The sequence below is a fragment of the Vidua chalybeata genome, chromosome 3 (assembly GCF_026979565.1).
Source record: "Vidua chalybeata isolate OUT-0048 chromosome 3, bVidCha1 merged haplotype, whole genome shotgun sequence".
NCBI classification, from domain to species: Eukaryota; Metazoa; Chordata; class Aves; order Passeriformes; family Viduidae; genus Vidua; species Vidua chalybeata.
Window position 1 is genome coordinate 40,183,900 of NC_071532.1, and position 17,513 is coordinate 40,201,412.

Sequence of the window (17,513 nt, forward strand, 5' to 3'; positions counted from 1 at the left end):
TGGTTCTGTCTTTACTTTTGGTAAACTAATACTTTAAGGAAATATTTTCTATTTCCACTTTGAGAGCTAGGAAGTTACATTTTATGTGTTCTGCTCCATGTGATTAAGACTTCATGATTTCGTTTGTATAATTGTATGTCATCTTCAAGGTGGATATTGTAGTGCATACAGTCTTAGAACAGAAACTTTCTTTTTTAATCCCTTGGATTTGAAGCTTTAAGCAACTGTGTATTCTATTTGAACTCCCAGACCCCAGAGTAAAGGAGAAGAAAAGATTTAAATACAAGTCTTAAGAAAACAGCATTCGGATGGGAACACAGTAGTTTTAGTCTAACATTATCTGATTTTACTTATGAAAATTATTTAAATGTCAAATGATCTGCAAAATTAAGACTTCAAATACTGGAAAATGAGGGATGTTCCTTTAAATCTAAAATATGCTTTCATCAGGGAAAGTATACTGTGCATTTGGTTTTATTTAATCATTCACTTAGTGATACTGTAAAAAATTAAACTACCTGTGTTATCAAAGCTAAATGTTCCTCCCCCCACAATTAACTACTTGGAATTTTCTGGAAACTTTCTATCACTGAAACCCAGTCAAGCACATCTGTTTCTGTCCTTTGATTCCTAAATATGAGTAAGCAGACACTCAGTAGTACCTTAGGAAGAAAAGCTACAGAGATTATACTGAAAAAATTAATATTAAATTATAGCAGTTTTAAAATTAAGTGCAATAAAATGCACCATTGACTCACTTAAAACCAATTATCCTTAAAACCCACCAACTTTCTTCAACACAAGGTGCAGCAGAGTTTAAAAAACAAGAAGGGGGACAAACCCCTCTACCACAAACAAAAAATTCTAACTCAAGAATATTGCTTTCAGTGCAAACACTGTAGTCTTCTAAAGGTTAAGAGTACAAATATTTACATTCCAGTGTATCCATACCTACAAGGAAAGTTGTTTCACATCACAAAGTATGTCAAATACCTTTACTCCAATCACAATACTGAAGTTTACCCTCTCAAATCGATATGGTAGCTGAAACGGAAATGTTTATATAAGCAGTGTAACTTTCTGGAGAAACGAAGAAAGTTCTCACAATAACCAAGGGCAAAAACTGCAAATTCAGCTCCTGGTTCTTAACCAATTTCAGTATCAATGCCTGCAAGCAATCAATTCCTTAATGAGGAGGGAACAGAGCCTCCTGTACCTGCACCTTAAACACCTTGTCCTTCTCCCTGAACCTACAAGCTCCAGAGGCAAGCTGCAGACCACCGCTTCTTAGGTGAAATTCTTCTTGACAGAGCACAACCTTGCTCTATATGTTATTCATTTTTTTTAATGTGCGAAAGTTAAATTTCTAGCAAAACCTAAAGAAAACTTCAGTGACACGGCAGAGGGAGGTGGGCATTTTACTTTAATCATTCAAAATATACTTACGATGTTCACCTAGAATACAATTTGGCAGCATTGTGCTTTTAGAGTTACTAGCTGGGATTCCAAGGAACATTTAAAAAAGGCACCTATTACATTTAATTAGATGCCCATTTTAATAATTTTGGTACTATTTGTCACAGTACATCAAAAAACAGCAGCACAAAGTGTTAGACAGACAAGAATTTTATATTTGTTCCCCTTTATGAAGCAAACATTTTTAAAATGAAAGGCACTCAGGACAGAAACTCTCTCTCCAGTTCATATATAGATGGCCGACAAGTTTTGCTCTTCATTCTGCATAAAGGCACAGTACAGTCTCTGTTTTGACCTTCCACATCAATATCAAGTAATGAGGGCATATGGCAGTTAGTTCTTTCCTCAGTATCTGGCAAGAAGTTAACATCTGGATCTACATTGCCCTCTGAACATTCAGAGTCTTTAGAGTTTGGTTTTATAATACGTGGAATGATCTGCCATGCATCGATTTTACTTCTTAGAGAAGAAGGTCTAGGCCTTGAGATAGTATTGACAGCACTTTGCTTTTCATTAGAAACACCACTGTGATTGCTTCTTTGTTGAAAAGATGGGGAGGGCAGAGTTCCAGGAACTGACAGGACCAGGAGTCTGGAGACATCATTGGTTGAAGCAACTCCATTAGCTAGGGGAAAAAAAGCCCAAAGAAATGCAAATTTAAACTACGTGACTTCTTGAATTCCTTGCCATTTGTAAAACTGGGTTGCTATAAACACTAGTGGCTTTTCTTCCACCAGAAAAATGAAGAGGTTTGTACATTGTGGGGAATCTCCTAAGACAAGACCAGTGGTGCTCAAGTAACGTGTTTGCATATAGACTCACTGCAACTGGCAATCACAATTTATTTTTTCTTGCTACGAAAGAGATGTAGACAAAAAGCACTAACCCCCCAATAAATGGATGAGTATTCATACTGGAATGAAGTCCCATGAACTTCTCTAGTTTTTCTGAAAAATCACATATGCATAGAGCATCATGAAGTATATCATATTTAAGCCACCCCAGAATATCAGTATTGAAATTTAGAACTTCTTTTCAAACACTCATTGATCATGATCTTATCCATTTAAATGTACACCAGATTTAAAGAAATTATTTTGCGCTTAAATTTTTATCAACAGCTTAACTTAAAGATTCTTGGAAATTCTTAATTACCTACCTGTGGTCTGAAAATGGCTCCCATCTGATAAGGTTCGTCTGTGACCCAACATACTTAACTTTGTGGAGGAATCTTTTGGCACATTTTGAGACTCTTGTTTCAGACCCAGACTAAAAGGCTGATTTTTCAATTGTGTCGAAACTGTGTTAGGAGCCAGCTGTATCCTTTGTTCTCTCTTACTTTCAGAAGTTTGAGATAAGAAGTTGTCCATGGAACTACATTGACCACTATCACCAAGCACAGTGCTTACAAAAGCATCTTCACTATCAGGTTGAAGCAGGCATTTTGTGGAAATGGAGGGCATAGAGAGAAGATTCACAGTATCTGATGCTGGATTTAGGGATGGAATACTTGTTTCCTCTTTCTTGTACTGCAGTCGTGTAGGGCTGGCACTCCTGCGGAATTTTGAAGCACGCTGAAATATTCCATCACGCTTCTTCCTCTCATCTTTAGGCAAGAGTTCATCTGGACCCTGTGATTTATTCAGCTCTCTGATATCTAAGCCCAGGGCAACGGATGCAAGGAGGACAGCACACCCATACAGCACTGAATCAGTCATCTTTTTGTGCAGCGTCCTGCTCAGACTGTTCGTAGGTGTCATTTGAGGAGTACTGTTTGTAGAACTAGCTGAGGTTCCTTCTTCAAAGCTCTCGTGTTCTACTTTGTTCTCTCCCTGATCATCTTTCCAAAGAGGTAGATTAATATAGGCCTGATTGGGCAACTTAATTGGCTTTGGTCTTTTACTGTGCAAACCTTCAGGGATAAGTTTCTTATCAGTACAGGCACCTGTAAAACATCACAGTATTCTTTAAGATTGTAATTCAACTGTTAAGCTGTTGCTGTCTGGATATGTACATCATTATTTCCTTTAAAATGCACAAGTATTAACGTTGAAGGATGCTGTACAATCCATTTAGATGCTGTCAGAAGATCAGACTCAGATTTTGAGTTTCAGAAACACATCCCACACCTAAACCTCTTGGTGTTTGCAACACTTTGATAATGCTTTTTAAATGACACAGAAAATATTTCAGTGTATGGATTACATAGAAGTAATTTACTATACACAAACTGGCAGATAAGATCTGGAACATATTCTTTACAATACTTTCAATTCAGCTGAGTTTTGAAATCCAGTCAGTTATTAGAAATTTTTCCAATTAATTCATTAGGTCATGGTGGTCTGGAGTAAAAAGTAAATTTGACATCTTACACCCAATGACAAATAAAATGGAGGTATTATTTGACTTGCATGTGTTATTCTACCATAAACTACTGAATGCTAGAGAATAAACACAGAAGCATTTGAAATTCAAGTATGGTAACTTTGTGTGCAGGGTTGTAGTAGTAAGCTAATAAATCTACAAAATTACTATTTGTGAAGCCTTGATTTATACCCCTACCACTATACATGAAGATTAAAATGTCTTTTTCCAGCAGTGTCCAAACACCTTACTATTTCCTCTTCCACATGGCATGAATCTACCTGCTGGTATGAACACCAGGTTATATCACAGGCTTTTTTCTTGACACTGGTAACTTAATTTTCTCAGATAAGAGAATACAGTATAGAAAAAGGGTGTGCAGATGTTAAAATTATTTTATCGTCACGACCCATTATAGCAATGGTCATAAAAAGCAGCATGCAGCTATTAAGCTCCTGATCCTAAAGGGACCAAATATGTTTTTCCTTGTGATTTTACCTGTAAACAGCAATATGTTGTCTGAAACACTTTAATATTTGAAAACTACATTTCTGTCTTGAAAATTTAGATAATAGGTCTTATTCAAAAAACCTGGGAACTAATATCTGGGAATGTATCAGGGCTTTTAGGTTTTTAAAAAACTATGCATTTATGCAACAACTATGCAGATTACACAACAATGTCAATGATTATTTAAATGTCAAGACAATTACTGATTTAGGTTCTTTTTAAAAGAAACAAAAAAGTGGTGACTACAGACCTCATATAGAGTAGCCTGCAACTCAAAAACATGGAAAAAAACTGTATATGCTTCTGTTCACAGACTATGTGTGTTTCTTAGTTGTTAATGATGTAAATACAGGGTTTTTTTGCAGAGGAAAATGGTTGGCAGCATGATTTTTCCTGCATAATATTCTGTGTGATCCTTTAAGGAATTCAAGCAATACAACTGATAACATTGGAGGTGATCTTAATATGGCTACTTATTATATGGCTACTTTCACTTTTTCAAAAACAGCTCTTACCTTGGTCCACAAAGAGTGAAGCTAAGGGCACACCCTTCTGATTTTTCATTAAAACAGTTGACCAAGGGTTGCTGCCATCTGAAAGGGGTCTTACTCTGCAATAACAATAGTTACTTTGAGATTACAGATACCATGCTCACATAAACTTTGTGAGAAAATTACTTCCTTTTCAAACTATAAACCTGCAGTACATAACTTGAAAACCTTTCCAAAGGTAAAAAGAATAAGGAGTAGCATTGAATCATATGATTATAAATGTAAACACATCTTAATGTCAGGCATTCTTTTAATGATAAAAATTTCATGTCTAAAAAGAAAGCAAATGAAAAATGGGCCTTCACTACCTATTGAGCAACACAGATTTGTGAAAATCTGGACAATAGTTTAATTGTCTCAAAGAAATGATGTGAATATTGGAAGTTTATTAAACATTGTGACTTATAAACAAAAACAATATAAAGCCAGTTCCAATTGATTGTCTGTAACCAACTCCTGACACAGGTAACTGAGTGGATATCCCTACCAAGAAAATTAAAGAAAGGCACTATAAATAATTGTATATATTAGAGAAATAAAGAAAAGTATTCTTACTATCTCTGGTTTTGAGCCATTGGAAAACATAATGTGTAAGTAAAGCTGTCCAGCTGATTTTCATAACCTTTTCACCCTCTGTTTGTCAGCATAAAGGATGTTGCTGGTGTGAACTCTGCCTCACGTATGCCAAATCAGTCAGTCTTACCTAATCATGCTGAAAGTACCCAGTGGGGGCCATGCTTGCAATTCCTCAATATAATGTGAGGAAGGGCAAGAAAGATGGGCCATGAATGTCTGGTATGCACTGGTAGCTCAGCATCCCAGTATGCTCCAAATCTCAAAAAAACTGAGATAAACAGTCATAGATAAGAATCAATAAAACTTTAACATAAGTAGATGTTTTATCCTCAAGATTAAGTGGGGGAGCTACTCATCAGTAATGTAATTTCTAAATTAATTAAAGGTAGGATTTCTTGCTGTAACTAGACACAGCAGAACTTTTTTCACTCACTACTTATGCCACCAAGAAGGCTTTAATATTATCAAAAAACCAAAATGTAGTAGACATACCTGTCCTTACAATCTGCACGATCCTTTGTTTGAACTGAACTTGGTCCCCATGTACAACCTTTCTTTTTAAAATTCCTCTTCACATCTTCAAACTCTTCTTGGTGATATGTTGTGCTCCTTCCCCAGGTTCTGTTGCTTTCATCTGAAGTTACTGGAGATTGAATTTAAAAACACAAAACCCACACACATAAATACCATTTCTAAACCCAAAATCTTTTGACAGAATAGAATATCTTCTGCACTGCAAAACCATTTTGACACAGTAACACATAGGAGCAGAAAAAAAAAAATTGGGATTTTTTTTTTTCTTTTAAAAAAAGCACCACACAAACTTCACTGATCCAAAAAGATGAGGAAGAAAGAAAAGTAATTTATGAGCTGATGAGAGACCCAGATCAAAGATAAAGCAGCAAAGCAATCACATTTTCCATGCTTCCCTTAACTGAGAACCATATATTTAGGTAATTCAGACAATTGAATTAGACTGAGCACTTAAGTTCAATGAAGAAAATATATTCTGTAGACAACTGGTATCAAAAGAAATAAATACTCCAGTTGTGACTATGATTAACATTTTCTTTCTCACTACACAAAAACAAATTATACTTTAAAGTGTCTAGCCTCCATTAAATGCTTAGTCTGTCACTGTCTCAGCTGATAAATTAAACAGAAGCAGCACCTTGGAAACATAACGAAATCTTGCCTTTTTTCATAATCCCACAGGGAAGTTCATATTCACTTGTGATATCTACATCTTGCTGGTACACATATACACTGTTTCTTCGGCCATTAGCTGTGTGTGTATCTTTTTTTTGAATCACTGAGGAAAAATTAAGAGAATGTAGTAGAGATCTTAGTCAAATTGATTTCAGAAACAGAACTGTTTCCCTCATATTTTTATCTTTGAGTCATAAAGCCTGGATCTATAAAGGCATTAAGCATCTTCTAATGATGGATTTTCATGGTAGGGTTTAAAGGATCCTCTTTCTAGCACCCAGCCTAGGAGGGTATATTTTCACATGCCACTGACTAACTGAAGCATTAGCTTGGAGTCACGATGGCATGCTAATAGATATGACGAAGAGACCTAGGAGAAAAACAATGTAGCCAGTTACAACAGCACGATAAATAAGGGGGCATTTACATGTCCATGGTTCTGCTTTTCCTTCACTGTACAGATTCTTCTCCTTCCTCACCATCCACCTCGCCAGCAAAGTTCACCCTGTAGAACACCACTACACTTGCCTACCTTACACTCTCATTTTGAACCACATTCCTGTGGAATATGTACCTTTGTGGCTTTCCTTCTCCCTCCAAAACTCCTTTCAAAATCAGCAGAATTTGTTTTAATAAGAAATTAACTAGATTTTTCTTTTAACTTAATGTTAGGTTTGAAAGCTAGATTTGCTCAAGAGAAAGTGAAGCAATCAAGTAACCAGTTGTTACATACGCCTGTTCAAATCACTTGTATTTGAGCAAGTCGTCTTGAAACAAAGACACTTCGAAGTCAAATCAAGATAAAACATTATTGTGGGAAAGGGAATTTATTTTGCACAGCTGCAGATGGGTGTGGAAGCTAAATTGTTTCAGCTAGATACTCCTGAGATATCTGATTAGCTTTTAGGTAAAAACCTAAGGATCCAAACCCAGAAGCAGACATGTACTTCTTTTAAACGAGAGCCTTTATGCTGTCCTGTGTGTTCAAGCCCTATGAATACAAATGCCTGCTCAAATAAAAAAGAAAAAAATCCTCAGTGGTACTTAGCACACATGCAAGGAGTGGCACTGCAACAGCTTACACAGGGCTATGCAATTAAAAAAACACACACAGAAAACTCAAGTTTTCAGAACCATGCCAATACTTGACATTTGCTTCATTTCCAAGCATTTCCACACAGAGCAAGAAGAATCAATGATAAAATGAGATAGTTTATACATAATTACAACATTTTACTAAGAAAAGCCTTTCTTTACCTTTCTGCAAAAACCAAAGCCAACCAACCAGAAAACCCCACCACATTTTGAGGACAGGAAACTATTGACAACACAAATGCTCTGTTAGCTAACATCTGAAAAAAACTCCAGTTGATTTTCCTTCCATCTCAAATTTTCATTATAAAAAGCAAGACAGAGGTTGTCCACCTCTCCTCTTTATCCACAATGTTGCCAACTGTATCCACTGCAGCTCAAACAAATACTGAAGTGCCAGAGAAGACATCACTGCTCCCCTTTAGACATTAACAATGAAACTGATTTCATAAGGCGGAGTTGTTACAAAGGAGATGAGCGATCTGGTTTCTATCCAAACTTAAAGTGGCTGGTCTAAAATACAATCAATCTTTACAGACTAGCTACAGAACAGTATGGAAAAAATCTTCATGCATTCCGATTTCCCTTTCTCCTCATTTATAGGTGGCAAAGCCAGATTTGGAGCAGTGAACCCTGTAGGAAATATTTTACCTGTGTATGTGTCATTCCCAAATATGCTTCTCTGCAATTACATGATCATATTCCTGCTACCTCCACTGTGTGAGCATGAACATACCTTCCTTTCTGTTATCAGTATACATACTAATGTAGACCTACAAATGTACCCACAATTTTTTTGTCTCTTTTTCCTAAAAATCTAAAGCAAGATTTCTTTTGGATTTATACCTGTTGAAAGCTTGATTCTCTTTTGACATAAGAAAGTTGAGTTATTGGCTCATTCTTTGATCTTTCCATCTTACAAGACTCCCTTACTCTCTGAATCTTTCTTTTCCTTTATCAACTCCAATACCTAATAAAAACTTGTTTTCCATTTTACTTGGGTTCTAAATGTGATGCTTTGCCTTTTGTCAAATTTTGATTGGTAATTGTTTTATCCCAGTTTACAAATTGGTACCCAAAGTAATTAAGTAAAGATACAATTTAAAGCATTCACAATCATTTTGAATTACTGAAAATTATTTAGCGTTTTAGCAAGATTATCCCTCCTTTCAAAGAAGTTGCAACTGTTAGAACCGATCAAGGGATGTGGAAATCAGACAGAAATCTGCCTGGAATCTGATACTACTACCAACATTTTGGTATGTATATAGAACATTCTCTATTGATCAAACGAACAGAGACTGACATTGTATAGCTCGAAGACGAGGAATTATTGTGGGGCTACTTGATGGGCTAGAGCTGTTACTGTTTAAACTCCTCCTCTTATCCAGATTGGGAGATGCCTGCACAGTTATTTTGTGCTGGAAATCTGTAAGAGAACAAAACAAATCAGTTTTAACATTCTGAATAAAAAACTTCTCAGAAGAACATTCTGCTATACTTCTTAAAACCAAGTTATATAATGAATTAAACTTCATTATATGGCATTTATTTATACAGGTAAGAGATATACATATTAAAAACATTGGAAAACCCTAAATGTAACAATTTAGATTTTGAGTCAAACAGGCAAGGCTTCACACCTTCATGTGATAGTCTTGCAAGAATATGAATAACAGCAAGTAGGTGCAAGTGGACCTGATCTGAGATACAGCCACACCATAAGCTGTTACTCAATCTTTTTGGTTGTCACAGGAGGGGCAAAAAATACCCCTCAGTATTTAATCTCAAATTAATCAATACTCATTCCAATGAGATTTGCCTTATTTTTTTTAGCATGTAATTCATATACACCATAAAAAAGCAGTAACAAAAAGTCACATTAATTCATAACAGAAAATCATGACAGTAAACTACAGAATTACAAATATTTATAGCAAAGTAGCAAAAAAAATGCAACAAATATTGCGGAGGAAAAAATTTATGAAATTAACCTTAATATGCCACTCTAATATCCACCATCAATGCAAATATATTGTACACTATTCTTAGAATAGAATTGTCTCAAGGACAAGTTCATCTGGATCTTCTTGGTAACAAGGAGCTAACTGCTATTCTGAATGGAAATATTTATTTTATCACTGCTTCAATTTAAATACAAACAGAACTGGAAACAAAGGACCAAATATTCAATTGAAGCTTGCAATCCAGCATAAATCTAACTAAAACCCATAAATGTACCGTATTTGTCTGGGAGGCTGTAGGGTGCTTTTATCTTATTTGCTCTTATTTTTAAAGTAAGGAAAAATATTTCACTAGTGCTGAAATAGTACTCTAAATATTACTGTCCTCTTGGTGTCTTTCCACCTACCAGATAGCTACAATTTGGTCAGACTTGTGTTAACACAGCATCAAGTTCTTAATGCATTTGTAATAAACTGTCAGACTTGACTTGGAAGCCACTGAAAGGAAGCCCACCAACCCCAGGATGCTGGTAATGAATTTGAAATAATAATGAAAGCTTTCCAACCATTGGTGAAACCATGAGTTTGTGTAGTGCTGTCTGGTGGAAACACTAAAAAGGCACCTCTAAACCAGCCCCTCAGAACTGAAAGACCCTCACTATCTACAAACACGCCTCCTTTGCAAATGGGGCATTTTAACACATTCATAGGTGGAATGAAACGCTCTAGCATTCAAATTATACTATATTTGTATTCTGAAATCATCATCTGTTGCTATTAATATGTTTTCTTGCAAGAAACACGGCACTGAAGATTGTAACTACTGTGTTGTACTTGCAACTGCAGTAAGTGTGCAGTTTGGACCTACTGCACCTGTACATCCCCAGCCCTTTTGAAGCATTTTTTTTCTGCTCAGTATTTGCAATTTTAGGGCAAACAGCACTAATCATGATCGAAAGTTCTGGCATGTAGTAAAAAGTGCCTTCCTGTCTGTACAGAAACAATGATAACAAATATCTGAACTTTGAACCAGTATTAAATCAAGTGGCTCTAATGCTAGTGACCTTTCCCTCCAAATGGGATGGACTCTAGCTGAATCATTCTTCCAGATGAAATGAGGATTCATTTCATGGGAATATGGTATGTGAAAGCTTTTCCTTGTGGGAAGGGAGCTATACAATTCTTACCAAACCCTTCTGTGCATTACAGTGCAAGTACCTGACAACAAAATAAAATAGTAGCTAACACTGAAAACACAAACCATGGCAGTGAAGAAGCATATTTAATCATTACATATACAGTGAACTTTAAAAAAATTGCAGACCTGAAGGCAAACTAATTCTGTGTCCATCTTTGAGTTTTAACCGGCTTCTTTTAAACTTCCCCTTCCTCTTCTTTACATTGGGTTTCTCTTGGTTTAACTGGAATATCATGATATTCAGCTCACGCTCCAGTACATTGATCTCGCGTTCCGCTAACTGCTGCTCACGGCGCTTCAGTAATTCTTCTTGAGATTTTTGCTGAAGAGCTGCTCTTGTCAACTCCTCTTCTCGGGATCGAAGCTCCTGAAGACAAGAGTCACAAAAATAAAACTTATTAATGTGAAGGCAGTATTAAAGGACATATGAAGTGCACAGTAGGTTGTATTTCCTGATTTATTTTTATGATGCACTATATACATGCAACATGCGCAATCTTCTGCAAGTCCTCCATTCTCAACAAACCAAGACTCTGTATTCAGAATCAAGCATTACACATATTTCCTTTAAACTAATTAACTTGAGTCACTCCACTTAAAGCAGGTAAGCAGTAGCAATGGGGACAATACATGCAATCAAAGATTATCAGCTAACAGCCCAGCAGAAAATGCACTTCAAGTATTTCACATGATGAGAAGCTCTTGCACAGCATGAGGGCTGCTATTGGACAGCTCCTACACTTTAACATAAGTCCAATGACCTGACGAATACACAAATTATTGCCTTTATCTTAAATTCTCTAACCTTTCCTGTTTCTCAGCCACGTATTAAGTAGCACTTTTCTATCTAGAAAAGCAATCAGTATTACACTGAATGGGGATTAGTGCAATTGGATAAACTAAGTCATAAGACAGCTGTTTCTTAATTAAATCTAGCAGGTATCTCTAACATCAAACAGCTACTACTGAATTACAGCACACAGACTCCCCAGCCACCAGTCTCAAAAGAGTTGCTCTTCTTTTATTATTGTTTAATTTTGGAAAAGGGAAAGCTTTAGTAAGGAAGCTAGTTAGATTTTCAGGGTAAATGAATACCCAAGGCTAAATAACTGTAAACCTAGCATTTTAAAGTTATCTTAATCTTCAGTTTCCAAAATCTGTTAAAATACATCTGAAATTTAAGACCTCCCTAATTTTAGACCTTCCTTAATAGTATGGGGTGTATTACACAGGAGACAGAAGGAACACTTACAGTCTATATTGCTAATAACATTGTACGGAAAGTATAGGAAAAGGAAAACTAGATGTGACTCATACTATATATGTTTCTCACTACATTTTTTTTTCATACTATTGTATAAATTCCAGTTAATTCAACTCAGAAAACTATCATTTGGAACAAAGCTATGCTAAAAGTTCAGGGTATCTAAAAATTTATTTCTATTTAAAAAGAATTTATTTTTACACTACACAATTTTATAATGGGGTGTTGCTTGGTTTTATTTGTTTCAGAACTGTCTAATTCTACTCATTGGTTGTATGTTGTATGCCAGAAGAATTCCTTATTCCAGCAATGCTGTATGCCAGAAGAATTCCTTATTTCATACCCTTAAAGAAAAAAACTACTTCCTGAACTGTATTATTTCAGTGTTTTCAAATGAGGGGATGTTCAAATGTTCTTGCCAAAAAGACTATGGATGTCAAAAGACAGGTTGGCACTGAAGTAAAATGGTTCAGTGAGAAGTGTCTACTCTTCACAAAGACACTTTCAGGGCTTTTTTGCAGCTATAGCACACGTATATTGCTTATCATGGGTTTAAAATTTAAGTGATATGACTTGACAAATTTCATATGGTATACTAATTTTGAGTGAGCTTTTTTCAACACAATATTGGAAACCAAATTTTTTAAAAGATATTTAATAGCTTAATTTAGGGACTCCTGAAAATCCTCACTTTTCTCCTCCTCTGTCCACACAAAACAGGGTAACCTAAAACAAGGGTTGAAAGCAGAAACTACATTAATTCAGATTTAGAAAAGAGATACTTAAAAGTTTAAATAGAGAAGATCTTTATTACTGCATTAGTACAGTAATAAAGGTACATTAGGAGACACTGTTGATTTTTCACCTTTCACAGCCCTCAAATCCAGGTTCCATAAAGTTCAGCAAACAGGCGGAAACTGAGGGCCTGTACTGAAATGGTAGACCGTTTAGAGGACGTAAAAGTATTTCCTCTGTGAGAGATTAAATATTTACTCTTTTCCAAATAAACTAATTAAAACCAAACTTACTGCAATTAGTTAGGCAATGTTTTCACATCACTCTACAATTAAAACACCCATTGTAAGGAAGCTTGGAAAGAATTCTATATTTCAGTTGCTCAAGAACATTTGTCAAAATAAGATTGTGATCTTCTCTTCGAGTAGGCGTCACCATCACCCATTTGCAGTAAGCCCTTGAGGAAATTCCTCTAGCTACAGAAGTTCCTCTTTTACAAAAAAGGATGAATGAGACTCCATGCAGAGGATTTTTGTATTATTATTATTATAATATAAATACTTTCTAGACATGACTTTTGCTCTAGTAGCTCATAGCAAAATTGATAATATGGCAAATTAAAAACCCTGAATATATGAAAATCTTGTCTAAGTCAAAGTTACATGTTTTCAGCCTTAGAGAAGTATACCTCATTAGGGTAGATGCCTCTGGAGATGCACTTACCTTAGCATATTAAAAATAAATTTCATTTTATCTTTTCCCCTCTCTGAGCTTAACTCACTTTTGCACCCAAAATACGACTCTTCTCGTAAACCTTTTCACCTGCTTATTTAAACCTAGATTTGATTTAATCACATTTTTCTTAGGAAATCTCATACTAGAGTAATGCCTCCAGAAAAACAAAAAATAAACAAAAAACCTGAACAGGAAGGCCTGTTACAATTGCTCTCAGAGTAAAAAGGGGAGAATGGTTGGTTAAGCAGTTGCTGGAGGGGCCAAAAACAGAATTATGTTCTATGGCAGGTTGAGGCAAGTGAACACAGTAGCTGGTGACCCCACGGCAAGTAAAAAAGGAAGCTTCTACTCTCTGTAGAGGGACTATAACTCAACTGCAAAGGAAGAGACCTGACAGCTCCTGAGGCACACAACTCAGCTCTAGCACTCTGTATGCCTACTGCAGGCAGAGCAGACCACACCACATACTTACCCACTTCTGTGAACCAAAATGAAGAGGGAAATGCAGAGGGTAGAAGAAACAGTAGAGAGGAAGTATGTAATGATACGGCAATCTTAGAGGTGATCAGTAAATTCTAAAACCACTATGCTGATATTTCAGTACATGTAAAGAAGGCATGGGATAGAGGCACATAACAGGATAAAAGGCTATTCATTCTCATAGCTGAGGAGAATGTTCAACAGCAGCCGAAAATTTCATTCATAAAGATTAGCTTAAAGGATAAATCCAATTTAACTGATACATGCAAACATACAAGAAAAAAATAGCACATTTTAAAAAAGAGCTTAGAATACGACATTTACAGATCTACAACCTCTTTTCTTTGCGGAGACAGGTGTGGATATCTTTCTTTTTCAACTATCTGTATATTTGCATGAGTACATTGGTAAGCAACAATTCAAAAGTTCAAAGTGTGCTGTATTACAAACATAGACACATACCCTTCCTTAACTGCCATGCAACTGGAAAAATCAACTTACTTTTTCCTTGGTCCTCAATTCATTAAATATCTGCTGAATTTCCAATTTCCAATCATCTTGCATGGAGTGGAAAGACTCTTGAGGCATTTCAGTCATAACTGCCCCTTCAATGGCAGTAAGCTGTTCAAGAATTAAGGCAAACGATGGCCGGATATGAGGGTCCTGCTCCCAGCATTCTAGAATTTATCAAAATCCCATCAGTTTGTAATAGCACATAGAACCTTTTGAAGAACTATGTCAATTTCAAGTTACTTGCAACTGCATTTCAAATTCTAATGTGTTCTCTTTACTTGCAAGAAATCCCCAGCCCTGTCTCAATTTACAGAGGTGACATGTACGTACCTGTATTCAGAGGGTTGTTTTTGTATTAATAGTAAATTTTTTGTCTATTTTTAGCATCTGAAATAGCAAAACTAGCAATATTGTATGGAAAGAATAAACAAAAAGGTAGAAAAATTCACTAAACATACGGAAATAGCCATTAGCAAGCAATATTTCTCTCTAAAATATTTCGAAAACATTTTTGACACTCATGAAGAAACAATGGAAATAAAAAGGCATTTGCAATTCTTTTCCTTGGGATTTTAATCTTATCTTGTATTAATCCATAGTAGAATGCCATAATTTATGAAAATTAATGCAATTTCAGAGTAGAAAAAAAATCTGTGAAATCAGAGCACAAACTGTACTGTTGCTACTGAAAAACTTATATGCAACACCGTAACACTGTATGGCTCCCTCAGAAACACACCCAACTCTCTGTAACACCAGACTGCTGTGTAAAGAAAAACAAAATACTTGATACACAGCACACTATCAAATGAGGTACTTGTTTGGCAACCCATGATTATTTCATACCCCCAAAATGTAACTATTTAAATACATAGGAAGAAAATGTGGATACCTTTCATTAGTTTTGCAAATGGTTCAGGGCAGGTGGATGGAATGGGCAAAGTAAGCTTATTGACAGCTACTCCATAAGCCACAGTGAGGCCATCTATGCCACGGTAAGGAACTTCTCCTGTAAGCAGTTCCCACAGCAACACTCCGTAACTACAAAAGGTAATTTTTAAACAGTTATTTTCTGAGAAAGAAACAAGAACACAAGAAAACACAAACAAGTAACCATCCAATCATGTACTCCAATTCATGAGGATTTTCCAGTCAAAGGTGAATGCCTTTGTCAGCTCTACTTTTGTCATTGTGCACCTTTCCGGTTATAGTGATTAAGCAAATTGGAATGTAAGCCTGAAGCCCCTCCTATAGAAATGCTAGTTTCACATAAATCTGACTTACAATAGGAAGTCTGAATGACAGGAAAACAAGCAACCTTCTCCCCACAAAAAAACAAAACAAAACAAAACAAAAAAAAAAACCAAAAAAAAACACCAATAAAAAGAAATTCTCAGCAGAGCATTCAGGCCATTCCCTTTCCAAATATTTCCCAGTAATTTACCTAGAGGGACATATTTTTTCTTTTTTAAATAACAGTACAAAAATTACAGAAAACTCCCATCTTTATCTGGAAGTTTGAATTTCTAATCCCATCGTGTATATATGAAGGCCAGTGAACTTGTCACTTCCCACTGAAGATCCAACAAGTTTGAGAAATTATTTCATGCACACACAACAAATTTCTCCATACTAGAAAAAATCCTACCCACAAAATCCAAACAAAACAACATTATTTTCAGCAAAAGGTGGTGGCATGAAGAGATTTTTTATCAGAGTCAGGTACAGAAATCAAGAATTATGGGAACTCCTATTACCAGTAACAATTACCATAAGAACTTCTGCAATGCTCTCCACGCAAAGAAGAGCCGGATGCTGCTTTTACCTTTTTTGGGTCTGTATGCCCAATGCTTGGCTTGTTCAAATTACTCAAGCCCCTAGAAAGGGCAGGGGCAGCACACTGGCTGCTGTGGCTCCAGAGCTCCTATTCTGCCACCACTGAAGTGGACAACTTTCACAGTCATTTTTGTGGAAGTGGGAATTATTCCTTTCAGAATGTTAGCCTAAAGTGGACTTTATGACTGGATTTGGTTTTTGTTCCTTCCTTCATCCCCCACACCCCCACTTCTCTTCCTGCCCGGGAACCACTACCTGTAGAACAAGGATACAAAGGATAACCTATAGCTGCTTTTGAATAGTAAAGTGAGCAGGCAAAGGAAAAAACAATACAAACTACCACTCTTGCCCCTTCATTCCAAATGTGCAAAGAAGCCACCTGCAAGTTTTGCAGGACTAGACTGAACTCTCCAACAGGAGAAGAAAAGCATTGTGCACTGGGGAAGTGAGGGCTATGCACTCCTTTAGGACTAGAAATGACACCTCAAGTGGAGATGTCAGATGTGACAGGGAGAAGAACACACACTGGGGTTAAGGTTTTCTATCACTGTCTGCTTAATCAGAAGAAGTCAGTCAGTACCTTAAAACAACAATAACACCTTACAACATCACTTTAATAAATAATAAAACAGCAAACTACACAATATCAGCACAAATATCAGCAGTACTTTGTTTTCTATGGTCTGTCTGAGAATTTTTGCATCTCATAAAATCTTAAAAACTAATGAATTTACAGTGCTAACACTTCATCGAAAGCTGAAGAAAACAGTCTGCACCTGCACCCAAAAGAAAAAGGAATTTAAAAAGTCTTGAGCTTCTTAATAATTTCTTCCTGATTTTTCTGGTCTAATTTCTACATTTGCTTGTATACTCAAAGAAGGTTTAAATAATTAATTCCAATTAGTTTTAGAACAGTGGTATTCTGACCATAATGAATACAACACTTCCTGTGGTACATACACATTTTATGCCTGATGGAGGAATTCTCCTCAACTATGGCTCATGTGTGT

General features: G+C 36.0%; 1 protein-coding gene across 4 annotated transcripts in view; it reads right to left on the reverse strand.

Annotated features, from left to right (window-relative positions):
• Positions 1-1,398: 1,398 nt before the first annotated feature.
• Positions 1,399-17,513, reverse strand: part of MAP3K21 (mitogen-activated protein kinase kinase kinase 21) — a 37,842-nt gene continuing 21,727 nt past the window's right edge. For 2 of the 4 annotated variants that reach the window (XM_053938881.1, XM_053938878.1), the window contains exons 3-11: positions 15,560-15,708; positions 14,656-14,831; positions 11,067-11,307; positions 9,085-9,207; positions 6,649-6,789; positions 5,970-6,120; positions 4,866-4,960; positions 2,636-3,421; positions 1,399-2,101 (exon numbers count right to left, since the gene is read on the reverse strand). In XM_053938881.1, coding sequence (XP_053794856.1) covers positions 1,677-2,101; positions 2,636-3,421; positions 4,866-4,960; positions 5,970-6,120; positions 6,649-6,789; positions 9,085-9,207; positions 11,067-11,307; positions 14,656-14,831; positions 15,560-15,708 — 2,287 coding nt within the window. In that variant the 3' untranslated portion in view covers positions 1,399-1,676. The remainder of the gene's footprint in view (positions 2,102-2,635; positions 3,422-4,865; positions 4,961-5,969; positions 6,121-6,648; positions 6,790-9,084; positions 9,208-11,066; positions 11,308-14,655; positions 14,832-15,559; positions 15,709-17,513) is intronic. The other 2 variants (XM_053938879.1, XM_053938880.1) reach the window with 2 other exon arrangements.